We start from the raw sequence: 15,201 nt of genomic DNA on the forward strand, positions 1-15,201 counted from the left end.
CCTGGGTTCAAGTGATTCTCCTGCCTCAGCCTCCCGAGTAGCTGGGATTACAGGCATGCGCCACCAAGCCCAGCTAATTTTTGTATTTTTAGTAGAGATAGAGTTTCACCATGTTGGCCAGGATGGTCTCGATCTCCTGACCTCATGATCCACCTGCCTTGGCCTCCCAAATTGCTGGGATTACAGGTGTGAGCCACTGCACTCAGCCACAAAAAATATTTATTTAGCAATGTTTTGAAATATTAAATGAGCCACGTCCAACAACTGAGCTGTTATTTATTTATTTATTTAATTTTTAGACAGAGTCTTGCTCTGTTGCCCAGGCTGGAGTGCAGTGGTGTGATCTTGGCTCACTGCGACCTCTGCCTCCTGGGTTCAAGCAATTGTCCTGCCTCAGCCTCCCAAGTAGCTGGGATTACAGGTACGCGCCACCACGCCTGGCTAATTTTTGTGTTTTTAGAAGAGACAAGGTTTCATCATGTTGGCCAGGCTGGTCTCGAACTCCTGACCTCAGGTGATTTGCCTGCCTCAGCCTCCCAAAGTACTGGGATTACAGGCGTGAGCTACCTCACCCGGCCCAACAACTGATCATTGATCAAGTAAGTCATACCTAGTCAATGAAATACTATAATGCCATTAAAAATGCTGTTGTAGAATATTTAATGACATGAACAAATGTTTGCGATGTATCAAGTGAAAAAAGCAGTTGACAAAACATGTTTGTCTATAATAGATAGAGTGTAAAAGACTGAAAATATAAACCAAATGTTTAAAGGGTTCTCTCTGGGTGGTGAGTGAGTTTTATCTTTTGTGTTTATAGTGGTTTTCTAAATTTTATACAAAATTACATTTACAATAATACAAAAATAAGCTTTTCAGAGTAATCAACTGACTGAATAGACTGGTTTTAATAAACAATTTAAGTTCACTTAAGACAGTGTCACAATGGGAACTTTTTTTTTTTTAAGATGTGGTCTTGCTCTGTCACCTAGCTATGGCGTAGTGGCACAATCTTGGCTCACTGGCCTTGACCTCCTGGGCTCAAATGATCCTCCCGCCTTAGCCTTCTGAACAGGTGCTGCCACAGGCATGTGTCATCACATCTGGTAAATTAAAAAAAATTTTTTTTTGTGAAGGGAGGGTCTCATTATGTTGCCCAGGCTGGCCTCAAACTCCTGGCCTCAAATGATCCTACCGCCTTGGCCTCTCAAAGTGCTGGGATTACCAGCATGAGTCATTGAGGCTGGCTGGAACTTTGTTTTTTTTAAATAGGAAGCATAATATCCCTCAAGGAAAACGAGAATATTAGGTGTATGTAAGCTAAGCTCTCTTACAGTACTGTTCTGTGCTCCCAAGTATCTTCTATCCAACTTTTAAAAACTTTACCAATATTCATGTATCTAAGTACTTTTATTGTAACTAGAAAATATATAAACAGAAATCAAAGTTATAACATATTTTCCAAAGGCCAAAGAATCTTTCAGTAATATTTATATATAAAGAACTGTGTGGTTAGGCAGTGGCTCACGTCTGTTATCCCAGCAATTTGGGAGGATGAAGCAAGAGGATCGCTTGTGCCCAGGAGTTCAAGACCAACCTGGGCAACATAGCAAGACTTTGTCTCTACTGAAAAATAAAATTAGCCAAGCGTGGTGGCGAGCTCCTGTGGTCCCATCTACTGGAAGGCGGGAGGTGTGGGAGAGGGTGAGGTGGGAGAAACAATTAGACCCAGGAGGTTGAGGCTGTCATGAACCATGATCTAGCTACTGTACAAAATTTACAAAGAAACGCAACATACAAAATAGTATCTTCTCATCAAAGTTAACTACAGAAAGACTGCATCATATTCTAAGCCTGGATTACAGATTGGAAATGGCAAAGCCATTTCAAGAAAAGGCCACTAAAGGACTCAGTGGCCACACACCCAACGCCCGTCACCTGATCAGCAAACTGGGTCATGTAGCGCTGGAGTCGGCTCTGGTTGTCAGTTTGCTCACACATTTGTACCAAGATATCAAAGTCACAGTATTTCTCTGCTAAAGCAGCAGCCCACAGGTACTGGCCTAGTGTAACTGTGGGAATGAGAACAGATGAGAAAAATATCCTGTTAGCAAAACTTAAAATCTGTAATAAAAAATATTACTTGAAATTTTGTCTTTATTCCTATTATAAACCAAGAATCATTAATGGAATGGAAACCTTACTACTTACTGGCACTTAATTTCACAATTAACATCAATTCCTTAAAGATGCAAACTCAGGCCAGGCACAGTGGCTCACACCTGTAATCCCAACACTTTGGGAGACCGAGGTGGGTGGATCACCTGAGGTCAAGAGTTCGAGTCCTGCCAGGCCAACATAGTGAAACCCTGTCTCTACCAAAAATACAAAATGAGCCAGGTGTGGTGGCACACGCCTGTAATCCCAGCTACTCGGGAAGCTGAGGCAGGATAACTGTTTGAACCTGAGAAGCAGAGGCTGCAGTGAGCTGAGATTATACTACTGCACTACAGCCTGGATGAGAGAGAGTGACGCTCTATCTTAAAAAAAAAAAAAAAAAAGATGCAAATTCAGACCCTTCTTTCATCACTGCCTCCCCAAAATGCTATTCCTTTCCTTCATGTAAGAGTAAAGCAAACTCCTCCCAATCCTAGCCTGGAGTATAATGTGTCCTTGGCCGAACAGTCATACTATCTTATCTGTACTCCTCAAGCAGCCCTCAGCAGGCTCTACTTTGAATCCAGTTATTCATGTAAAGGTCTGTGATGCTAAGCTCTTTAAGGGTAGTCTCCACACGTTGTTTTATTTATTCACTTATTAATCATCTGTAGTATATCTATGGTACTTGTGCCTAGATAGTAATGGAAAAAAAGGTGAATAAATGAGCACAGAAAGCTGTGCATATTTGCTTTGCTTTAAGTTCTGTATTACAGTTAGATTAACACTACTACACTGAATATCGTGCATTAACTATTCGACCCTTTCATCCATTCAGCAAATTTAAAACTCTTGCCAAGTATCATGAACTTACGAAGAGGAGATAAAAGATCTGATCTTCTCTGTAGGTATTCCATCTCCAGATTGTCATATCTTTCCTGATTACTGGATTTATCCACAGACTTAAGCTGAGAAACATAACCATCTAGGAAGCAATCGATCAGTGCTACCAGTTGCTCAGTCACGATGTTTCGGAGGTTGCTGTCTGCCTGTGGATAAACCACCTTCAGGACAATCTCATGCTGGCGCATTATTACTGTTCGGATGCCACCAGGACCACTCGTTGCTGTGAAATTACACAAAATAATATGGTTAAGTAAGGGCTCTAGTGATGGCTAAAGAAAGACTAATTGCATAAAAACTATGCCTCTTCATCACTGCTGGAAAATTAAATTGAACAGGGATTCAGGTATACTTGTCAATGCCCTACTTGAACCCATCCTCTCTAAGGAGATTTCCTCAGCAAAGCCAGGTAAACATGATTCTTCTTCCTTCTAAATTCCTTTAATCCTACTCCACTTACTTTCTTGTATTAAATTAACATAAAATATAGTCCATAACCTCCAGGGCCAGGACCTGCTTCTATGAATAACTATTTGAACTAAAACCTAATAAATGCATAAGTACCAGTTAAATAAATAAATTATAGAGAGATCTATAAATAAGAGCAACAGAAGAATACAGTGATTTTGACAAGAGTTGCTCATTGTGGAGATGGCACTTTTTCCTTTCACTACAAAGCTACACCAGGGGAATAACACAACTTCTAAAAATGACGGGTCACTAGAAATACATTTTGAACAACTGTTAATAAATCAGTATATTACCCGTCCATGGAACATATTCAGGTTCTTTCTCTGGTGGTTCTTCTTTTCTATACAAAGAGTTTCTATTTTGGCGATAATGACTAGCAGCCTGCAGCATATCCTGGAATAAAAGTTAATGCAAAAAGTGATGGATTACAGTATTTCCCAAGATAATTTAAGACAACAAAGTAAGTTAGTAAGAAAAAATACTCAGGGGCCAGGCATGTTGGCTCACACCTGTAATCCTAGTGCTTTGGGAGGCCGAGGTAGGATGATTACTCCTAGCTTGACAATACAGTGACACCCCATCTCTACAAAAAATTTGAAAGATTAGCTGGGCATCGTGGCATGCACCTGCATTCCCAGCCACTTGGGAGACTGAGGCAGGAGGACTGCTTGAGCCCTGGGGGTTGAGGCTGCAGTGAGCTATGATCAAGCCACTGTAAACCCAGCCTGGCAATAGAGTGAGACCACGTCTAAAAAAAAGAAAAGGAAAGAAGAGAAAAGGTCGGCACAGATCTGTATGATTACTTTTTGATTCTTTCTGCTTTTAAAGTTTGTTTTACTCCACAATTCAACTTCTTTTTTGGAAAACAATAGTAACCAAAGTAGGAAAATCATTACTATAAGTCCACTAGCTACAATTAAAAGGAACATTTTAATAATAAAAGTAGCAAGGTTTTGAGTAATTAAAAAAATAGAAATGAGAAATATGTAAGCAGTTACATTAAGAATACATTTACAATCAAGCATGGTGTCTCAGGCCTGTAATCCCAACACTCTTGGAGGCGGAGGCAGAAGGAACTTGTGAGACCGAGAGTTCAAGGCTACAGGGAGCTATGATGGTGCCACTGCACTCCAGCCTGGGTGACAGTGAGATCTTGTCTCTGAAAAAAAACTAACCAAACAAAAAAAATTGCAAAGATACAAATGCACCTTCCCAAATGAAAGGTTTATTATTCTACCAAATAGAAACTCAGGATTATAGATATTTATTAATAGGCACCAGGTTAACATTCGAAATATTTATTAACTGATTAAAATGACTGACATTTTTCTAACTTTTTTGGGATTAACAAATGTCTACAACCTTATAAATTATTGGCAATACAGAGTAGGCATATGGAAACCACCACTTCCTTGTCCATCCATGCTCTGGGCTTTGATTTGCTGAAATCTTTCCCTTCTTTTTTTTTTTTTTGAGACGGAGTTTCACTCTTGTTACCCAGGCTGGAGTGCAATGGTGCAATCTCGGCTCACTGCAACCTCCGCCTCCGGGGTTCAAGCAATTCTCCTGCCTTAGCCTCCTGAGTAGCTGGGACCACAGGCATGAGCCACCATGCCCAGCTAATTTTTGTATTTTTAGTAGAGACGGGGTTTCACCATGTTGACCAGGATGGTCTCGATCTCTTGACCTCGTGATCCACCTGCCTCAGCCTCCCAAAGTGCTGGGATTATAGGCGTGAGCCACTGCGCCCGGTCCACCTTTCCCTTATTTTTTACCTTGAGAATATTGTTCACATTGATCACCACTTCAGCCCACTCAACGGAATCCAAAGGTGTATCCCTCAAGACTTGTTCCTCATGCTCCAGTAAGCACTCACAGATGGTATCTACTTGGGATACCTGAGAGAATACACAGAAGTCAACTACTTACAATAAAAATTATGGTGATGGGTAACAACTACCCACTGAGTTTTACTCATTAAGCCATATCTTCAGACCTACAGATGAAGGAAAATTTATTGACAGTTGATGGTAAAAATAAATTTAAAAATCAAGAAAAGTCAGATCTCCTAACTTTTAAAAGTTACAGTGCCCAAATAACTAAGTCTTATAAACAGGCAAATTCTGAATTGTTACCAAATAGATTTTTTTATTTAAACAATGATATTATTTGTTTATTACAGCTACTCTGCTCAGTGCACCTTTAAATAGCATTAGGTTACAGATGATGTCACTTCACAATGTAAGACCCAAACTAATGAACTAATAGATTAAAATAATGATGTCAAAAATGAACTTGCTAATTTCTTTGAGAATTCCCCTTTTTCAGACATAACAGAAATGTTTACAAAATAGAAGCAACATAAGAGAATAATGAACTAAATACATAACTCCTAACTCTTCCTTTATTAACACATAAAGATAACAGTGCAAATATATCCTCAGGCACTGAAACTCTTGTTTCAAGTTCAAGTCTGCACGTAAGCCTTCCCCCTTTATTTTGAGTTTGCAAGGCAATGGACACTCAGAGATAAGAAGAAAGAAAAACCAGATTAGCTGCCCTCAAGGACCTCACAACTAGCTGAAAAAAACAAGATATACAGGCACAGATAAAACATGACCCAAACAGAATCCCTCCCTTTTGCAAACCTTGTTCTTCCTTTTGCATTTCTGATGTTAGTCAAAGGCATCCTAACAGCCTAGGCAAGAAATCTTCAGCACATTTAATTTGTAAGATTAAGTGTAAGAATATTTTACATTAACATGAAAAACACAATGAAAGCATAAATAATGGCTGGGCAAGGTGGCTCATGCCTGTAATCCCAGCACTTTGGGAGGCTGAGGTAGGTGGGTCATGAGGTCAAGAGATCGAGACTATCCTGGCCAACACAGTAAAACCCCATCTCTACTAAAAATACAAAATTAGCTGGGTGTGGTGGCACATGCCTGTAGTCCCAGCTACTTGGGAGGCCAAGGCTGGAGAACTCCTTGAACCTGGGAGGCAGAGGTTGCTGCAGTGAGCTGAGATCGTGCCACTGCACTGCAGCCTGGCGAAACAGCGAGACTCCACCTCAAAAAAAAAAAAGAAAGAAAAGAAAAAAAGAAAGCATATATAAAAGACAGAAAATAAAGAGCATAAAATGCCAAAACACTTGTTAAATTCTCTTACCATGTATATATTCAGTGATTTCAAATATTACTCACATGCCATGCCAACACAGTCTGTTCCTTAAGCAGTGAGCTCTCTGCTTTTCCAGAGCCCTGGGAGGTACAAGCCCTTCCCAAACTGGAGACAGAGGCAAAGTGGAAAGTGCACCCTCAGGCAGGCTCTATATTGTTTTACTTTCTATCAGGGCTGCCAAATCAAAATATCTTTCCATATGGCCCACCAATCAGAGATTGATTTCGGTTAATCAGCTTGTCCCAAAACATAAATAATCTTTAGAAAGGTAAGTTGTCACCCACAAGTGGAAGGACAGGTAAAGAGAAAGAAAAATTACTAGAGAGAGATCCAAGATGGCTGATCACTAGCAGCTCGGGCTCGTAGGTCCCAGTGAAAGCGCAGAGAACGAGAGGACGCCACACTTTCAGACGAATTTTTGTTGCTCACGGACCAAGAGATTCCCAGCAGAGGAGCCCCACGGGTCGCCAAGGTGACTCTTGCGGCCGGCGCGGCGGTTTTGCTGGCACCTTAGCGCGGCAGTTCTTGGTGCAGAGTCTGGAGATTCCCAGGCAGAAAAGCACCATCAATCTTAACACCGCTGTTTTGGCCGGTGCAGTGGATTGCTCAGATTTCGGCGCTGGGAATCAACAAGTTGGACGTCTGCTCAGAGACCTAGTTAGAAAGTCGGTAACTACAAAGATGACAGAGGGATAAATATATAATGAAGGGAAGAAACCAGCCTAAAAAGGCAGAGAATACTCAAAATCAGAATGCCTCTCCCTCTACAGGGGATCGCAATTCCTCATCAGTAACGGAACAAGGCTTAATGGAGAACGAGTGTGTTCCAATAACAGAAGCAGGTTTCAAAAGGTGGGTGATAAGAAACTTCTGTGAATTAAAAGAACTTGTTCTAACCCAATGCAAAGAAACTAAGAACCTTGAAAAAAGGTTTGACGAAATGCTAACGAGAATGGACAATTTAGAAAGGAATATAAGTGAATCGATGGAGTTGAAAAACATAACACGAGAACTTTGTGAAGTATGCACAAGTTTAAACAGTCGAATAGATCAAGCAGAAGAAAGGATATGAGATGTCGAGGACCAGATCAGTGAAATGAAACGAGAAGACAAGATTGGAGAAAAAGGATAAAAAGGAATGAGCAAAGTCTCCAGGCAATATGGGACTATGTGAAAAGACCTAATTTACGTTTGATAGGTGTACCTGAATGTGACGAAGAGAATGAATCCAAGTTGGAAAATACTCTTCAGGATATCATTCAGGAAAACTTTCCCAACCTAGCAAGGCAGGGTAATACTCAACTCCAGGTAATACAGAGACCACCACAAAGATATTCTTCAAGAAGACCAACCCCAAGGCACATAATTGCCAGATTTATTAGGGTTGAAATGAAGGAGAAAATACTAAGGGCAGCCAGAGAGAAAGGTCAGGTTACCCACAAAGGGAAACCTATCAGACTTATAGCAGATCTCTCAGCAGAAATCCTACAAGCCAGAAAAGAGTGGGGACCAATATTTAACATCCTTAAAGAAAAGAACTTTCAACCCAGAATTTCATATCCAGCCAAACTAAGCTTTACAAGTGAAGGAAAAATTAAATCTTTTGTGAATAAGCAAGTACTTAGAGACTTCAAGTACTTAGAGACTTCACCACCACCAGGCCTGCTTTACAAGAGCTTCTGAAAGAAGCACTATACATATAAAGGAACAACCAATATCAGCCTTTCCAAAAATATATCAAAAAGCAAAGAGCATCAACACAATGAAAAATTTACACCAACTAATGGGCAAAACAGCCAGCTAGCATCAAATGGCAGTATTAAACTCATATATATTCAAATTGGATAAAAAGCCAAAACCCATCGGTATGCTGCATCCAGACCTATCTCACATGCAATGATACACAAAGACTCAAAACAAAGAGAAGGAGGAAGATTTACCAACCAAACAGAGAGTAAAAATAAACAAATAAATAAAAAGCAGGAGATGCAATTCTCGCCTCTGATAAAATAGACTTTAAAGCAACAAAGATCAAAAGAGGCAAAGAAGGACATTACATAATGGCAAAAGGATCAATGTAACAAGTAGAGCTAACGATTTTATAGATCAACAAGACAGAAAATTAACAAGGACATCCAGGACTTGAACTCAGACCCGGAACAAGTAAACTTAATAAACATTTATAGAACTCTCCACTTCAAATACACAAAACATACATTACCACCTCACACCTATTCCAAAAGTGACTACATAATTGGAAGTAAATCACTCCTCAGTAATTGCATAGCATTTCATAGGTTTAAATGAAATATTGGTTGGCTGCTTGTTTGTCATTTTCTTCCCTTATTCCTTCCTGTCTCCATTGTTAAGCACAATTATTGGCATAAAAGAGGTTTTCAATACCCATTTCTAAACTGTATTCTAGCCTGGGCGAGAAAGCAATACTCCCATTCTCTCTCTCTCTTTCTCTTCCTTTTTCTTCCTCTTCTTCATTCTTTTTTTTTTCTTTCTTTCTTTCTTCCTTTTTTTTTTTAAAAAAAAAAGAAAAATTACTATATGTATGTATCTGTTGTATTGCCTTTTCATGATGGTTATGGCATGGGAGAAGACCTTTAGAACTACACCCCAGAGAAACTGAAGACCAATGAACATCATGAGAAATGACGATAACAGTCCTAAATATTACCATTTTTCATAGGGAACATTCTTTTGAGAAGCCAGTCACATTTTTAGTTTTGCTATATCATACTCCTAAAGACTATTCCTAAAGTAATATTCTATATTATGTATCCAAATGATAATTTCCAGACCCTTCTCTAATAATTCAGCTAACTGAAACGTGTGCATATACTGAGCTGACAATTATGCTTTGCCCTTTGATCCAAATGCAGAATGAACCAGGCTCTTGCCCTGTTCTTACAAGTAATCTGTCATTAACAATTTTTAAAAACTCATTGTCTTATTATGTAAAATTATATATGAATAAAGACCAAAAAGGACACAAAAATGGCAACAATTTGATTTGTTAGATCATGAAACTTGAGGTGACTCGTTTTTCTTTCTTTCAGATTTCTGGCATACCCCCTAGATTAAAAACAAAACAGAGTGCTTTTCCTTCCATTCCTTGGAAACTAACCCAAATGTATAAAAACAAAGAATTCAAACTAAACACATTTATGGAATCAACAGAAAGACTGAACTTAGGTTACAGTCCATCAAACATTAAGAAAAAAAGGACCTGTCGGCATTGTGTGTTACATGCTGGAATACAGTGAGGCTACAGGAGGAAGGAAGCAAAATTTGAGATACCAATAGAGTCTGAAGTTCCTCAAATGTGTAAGAAATTCCAAATTTCACAGAGCTGAGGGAAGAGCTGGCCCCGTTTCTAAAATCGGATAATTCTGCAGTCTCAGTTAAGACAACAGGTCTAAGTCCTAATGTCACACCTTTAAAGGGAGACAGTGAAGTCTACCCTACTGCCTCAAAGGGCTGTGAAGCCTCACACAAGCGCAAGGACTGCGTTACTATTTCCACAATGTCCAGCTGCTACCGGCTAACCAGCATCTTAACCATTTTTGTCTTTGAAATTTAAGCATATTTTACGTTTTCTCTGAAAATAAATCTGATTTTACAAGCGAGGTGTAGCAACGAGATCCTAAGAGGTAGCTGAGGAGTTCAGTGAAGGGACTGTTTACAAAGGTATGGGCAAGATTAAGGGGTCTAACAAGGGATGGGGCAGCACCCTAGGGTGAGCCATTATCAACCTCAGGCCTGAAGAGGCAAGAGGAGGGGCAGCTATTGGAAACACAAAAAAAGCAGCTGGACAAGAGGCACAGTCCCTGACAGACGGGCTCAGCCAACATAAAGTGGGCACAGGCAAGGAAGAAAGCTGGGGGAATAACTACTCCAACTTCTGGCCTTCTGGCAGGGCCTCACATTCATCAGACTGGCAGGAAGCCAGAGGGCAAGGGAAGCCACTCAGGAAGGCCAGTTTGTGGCAGAATCAAGAGTAGATCTGGAGAGACAAAGGAGAAGATCAGGCTGGACTCAGTGGCTCACGCCTGTAATCCTAGCACTTTGGGAGGCCAAGGCAAGTGGATCACCTTAGGTCAGGAGTCCGAGACTAGCCTGACTAACATGGTGAAACCCTGTCTCTACTAAAAATAGTAAAATTAGCCGGGCATGGTGGCTGGTGCCTGTAATCCCAGCTACTCAGAAGGCTGAGGCAAGAGAATTTCTTGAACTGGGGAGGCAGAGGTGTCCCTGGGTGACAGAGTGAGACTCCATCTCAACAACTTGGAGACGATCAGCACACAAAGCAAATAGGTACCTACAGATAGTTTTTAGGGGAATAAAAAAAGTAAACAGGGAGCACTTCTTAGTCAACTTTGCAAGCTCTTCTTTACAGGTAACTGATAAATGATACTTGTGAGTGACACTTAAGCCAGAAAATATGGAGTCCAACTTAAAATTTCAGTGAGATCTTTTGTGATTTAACTTGTCCTCACCCTCCTTCCTGCCTAGGGCATGATCAGTAAATGGCACAGTTCTACAAAGCCACATGAAAGAGGACTCCTCTTACCTCCCTGAAAAAGACATCTGCAGGAGTCAGGTTGGATGGGATTTCATACTCCCTCTTGTTCAAAGCGATCAATATGGCCGTGTTGACGAGATCAGAAAGCCGCGAGTGGTGGTTCTTGAGAACAATGGCGGCTGACAGCTTTTCCGCATGCTCACAGAGCAACAGTCGAGTGGCCATCGGTGTCCCTCTAACTGGAAAACTGCCTAGACGTCCAAATAAGCCAACCTTTCAAAAAGGCAAACACATATTCTTAGAAAGCAATTATGGAAACATGTAAAATACCATAGTTGTATTTTCCCCAGAAGCACCCTGGGCAGTCGCTGGCCCGGCTCTCCCCCAGCAAGTCCCTCCAGCTGTCTCTTGTTTTGGCTGTTTCAGTTCAGCCAGGCCATTAACATCCATAAGAAAGCACAGACAGACATCCCTGTTCTAAGACCAGGGTCACTCCAGGGCTTCTGCCCACTACTATTGTCTCTACATAGGATGTTTCCCAAATTATTGTTTACGGTTAGCAAAACAGTCACACTGCTCTTTTTGTCTTTTGTGCCATGTTGCCCAGGGTGGAGTGCAGTGGTGCAATCACAGGTCACCCTAACCTTGAACCCTCAACTCAAGCCATCTTCCCACCTCAGCTTCCCAAGCAGCACACCACTACACCAGGATAATTTTAAAATTTTATATTTGTAGAGATGGGGGTCTCACTTTGTTGCCCAGGCTGATCTTGAACTCCTGGCCACAAGTGAGCCTCCTAACTTGGTCTCCCCAAGCACTGGAATTACAGGTGTGAACCACTGCACCTGGCCTCACACTGCCCTTTACTAGCCATATCAATTAACTCCCCTAGATTCCAGACTTTCAGGAATCAGAAACTCAGCAACCTCCACCTTCAAGGACAGATTTCCATACCCCTAATGCTGTGGGGAGGGTGGGGGCATCTTTAACCCTTTGCATCTCCTACTGAGTTGCTTGATGCCCATCTGTGCCGTGTTATGTGCTTCTAGGGGGTTTCCTTAGCTTTCTCACTGCATATGACATTACAATAACCTGAACTAGGAGAAGCCAAAAGACAGGCATAAATAATGAATATGTTTTCACACTTTAAATATAATTCCCTTTGTTAATAAATGATCTGATTTCCTATCCTTCATTTTGTATATGCTTTTGTAGTATTTACATGCTAGGAGATATCTCTAACACAAAAGGGGTCGTACTATATATATTGTTCTGTAGCTTGTTTTATTTGATAGTATCTTATTTTTTAACACATTTAGATATCCATTATTTTTAATACTTCACTGAATCCTCATGTATTCAACCTGTTCACCTTATTATTTTAAAATAACAATTATGGCCGGGCGTGGTGGCTCACACCTGTAATCCAAGCACTTTGGAGGCCAAGGTGGGTGGATCACCTGAGGTCAGTTCAAAACCAGCCTGACCAACATGGTGAAACCCTGTCTTTATTTAAAAAATAAATAAATAAAATAAAATAACAATTACATAGTCTTTCCTGACTCGAATTGACTTCCTGGTTCCTTCAAAAATATTTTAGGTGTAGTTTTCAGCAAGGTCATCCCACTTGTCTGCTTTACTTTGCTTTGATTGCGGCACTGACAGTGAAGGAATAGCTCTAGATTACACCTATGCTAGGCGAGGCGTGGTGGCTCACACCTGTAATCTCAGATCTTTGGGAGGCCAACACAGACAGATCGCCTGGGTAACGTGGTAAAACCCTGTCTCTACAAAAATATACAAAAATTAGCTGACTTAGTGGCGCATGCCTGTAGTCCCAGCTACTTGGGAGGCTGAGATGGGAAGATCAGCTGAGTCCGGGCAGGCTGTAGCTATAGTGAGCTACGATCGGGCCACTGCACTCCAGCTTGGGTGACAGAGTGAGACTCTGTCTCAAAACAATTTAAAGAAAGTTTTTAAAAATACAATCATTCTAGTCACACAATGAAAATGATCAGATTATCTCCCTGCCTGTGTACTCTATGGAGATACAATGTATAAGCACAAAGGCTTCTTCAACATCAGAAAACTAGAGGCAAAGGTACTGTTCTGAGGCTTTGGTGTTATTTCTACCCATTACAGAATGAAGATATGGCCCTGTGAATGCCAAGTTTGGCTCAAGGAGAAAAGGAATATTTCTCTATATTCAGAAATATTCCCTAAGACTGGGCACAGTGGCTCAGGCTTGTAACCCCAGCACTTTGGGAAGCCAAGGCAAGAAGATCACTTGAGACCAGGAGTTTGAGACCAGCCTGGGCAACATTGTGAGACCCTGTCTCTACAGAAAATAAAAAAATTAGTCGTGTATGGTAGTGAGCACCTGTGGTCCCAGCTGTTGGGGAGGCTGAGGTGGGAAGACTGCTTGAGTCCATGAGGTTGAGCCTGCAGTGAGTTGTGATTGTGCCACTGCATGCCACCTTGGGCAATAGAATGAGACCTTTCCTTAGGAGTATCTAGTTATACCTTTTTCCTGATTATTAACATAAATTCTTCCCAATTAGTAAAATCAGCTCTAAATATTAAAGGAAATAGAAATATAAAAGGCATAACTGGAATGGGGTTTTCAGAACTAGCTAGACATTGCCTTGGGACAGATGCTGCTACCAGGAGCCGTGAGACTTTGTGAGGGTTCTCTGGAACCTAGGAGGGCTGAGAGCCAAGTGCTCATGCTCTCCTGGCTTTCCGACCTCTCAGTGTGGCAAATCAGGTCAGGGCAAGTACCTCCCAGCCAAGTATGCACATCTTCTTCCAATGAGAATGACTTGCCACTCTTCCCATGAAGAGGTACAATCATGCTGGGTGCAGTGGCTCACACCTGTAATCTCAGCGCTTTGGGAGGCAGAGGCAGGCGGATCATTTGAGCTTAGGAGTTCGAGACCAGCCTGGGCAATATGGCAAAACCCCTTCTCTATAAAAAATACAAAAAATTAGCCAGGTTCAGCACCATGTGCCTGCAGTCCCAGCTACTGGGGAGGCTGTGGCAGGAGAATCACTTGAGCCCAGGAGGTGGAGGTTGCAGTGAGCTGAGATTGTACCACTGCACTCCAGCCTAGGCAATGGGAGTGGAAACCCTGTCTCTCACACACACACACACACACACACACACACACACACACACACACAAAAGAGGGTATAATCAATTCTTTAATCTCTTTCATCCCAGCTGACCTTGTGACTTGCTTTGACCAATGCCACTTTACTGGAAGTAACATTATGTGACATCTGAGATGAGCCCTTAAGAAGCCTATAGCGTCTATGTTCACCCGCTGAGACCAGAGGAAGCTGGTCCAGACCAGAGCTGGATGAGCGACTAAATGGAGGAGAACCACATAGCCTCTGCTGACAGGTGGAACCAACTGCCAGAAAGCGGGTAGAGGCTTGCAGACCTTCCTGCTCAGTGCATCCTAAAAGCAGGTCAAGTGATTCCAGGTGAAACCAACAGAAGAACTGCCTGACTAACCCACAGAATTGTTTTAAGCCACTGTTTTTGTTTTTGGGTGGTTTATAAGGCAGTAATAGTTAACTGATACACTTGGCTAACTAAATGACCAAATCAGGAGAAAATGTGTTTTTTCCCCATTAATCCATAGCCCACCTAAAATACAAAAAAAAAAAGAGAGAGCGAGAGAAACTCAATGAATGATTGGAGTTTTCTTGCCAAGGCAATAAAAGAGTAGACAGGAGACAAACCATGCACAAAAATGAAGATGACTGTGGGATTAGGAACAATCAAGTCATTTTTGAAATTATCTAGTGCTGCACTGGCCAATAAGGGAGCCACTGTCCATAGTGGCTATTTAAATAAGTTAAACTTTAGTTCTTTAGTTGCTAGTCACATTTTAACTGTTCAGTGGTCACATGCAGCCAGCAGGTGTCCCACTGGCAACACACTAGGA

At 41.4% G+C, this 15,201-nt stretch overlaps 1 protein-coding gene across 1 annotated transcript in view; it reads right to left on the minus strand.

Moving 5' to 3' along the window:
- Positions 1–15,201, minus strand: part of NUP133 (nucleoporin 133) — a 77,603-nt gene that overhangs the window by 20,653 nt on the left and 41,749 nt on the right. Inside the window, exons 15-19 of the mRNA XM_012459847.3 lie at positions 11,294–11,518; positions 5,307–5,429; positions 3,825–3,924; positions 3,032–3,283; positions 1,939–2,072 (exon numbers count right to left, since the gene is read on the minus strand). Coding sequence (XP_012315270.2) covers positions 1,939–2,072; positions 3,032–3,283; positions 3,825–3,924; positions 5,307–5,429; positions 11,294–11,518 — 834 coding nt within the window. The remainder of the gene's footprint in view (positions 1–1,938; positions 2,073–3,031; positions 3,284–3,824; positions 3,925–5,306; positions 5,430–11,293; positions 11,519–15,201) is intronic.

The sequence above is a fragment of the Aotus nancymaae genome, unplaced genomic scaffold (assembly GCF_030222135.1).
Source record: "Aotus nancymaae isolate 86718 unplaced genomic scaffold, 86718_ANA_hifiasm-v0.15.2.pri h1tg000032l_0, whole genome shotgun sequence".
Classification (NCBI taxonomy): Eukaryota; Metazoa; Chordata; class Mammalia; order Primates; family Aotidae; genus Aotus; species Aotus nancymaae.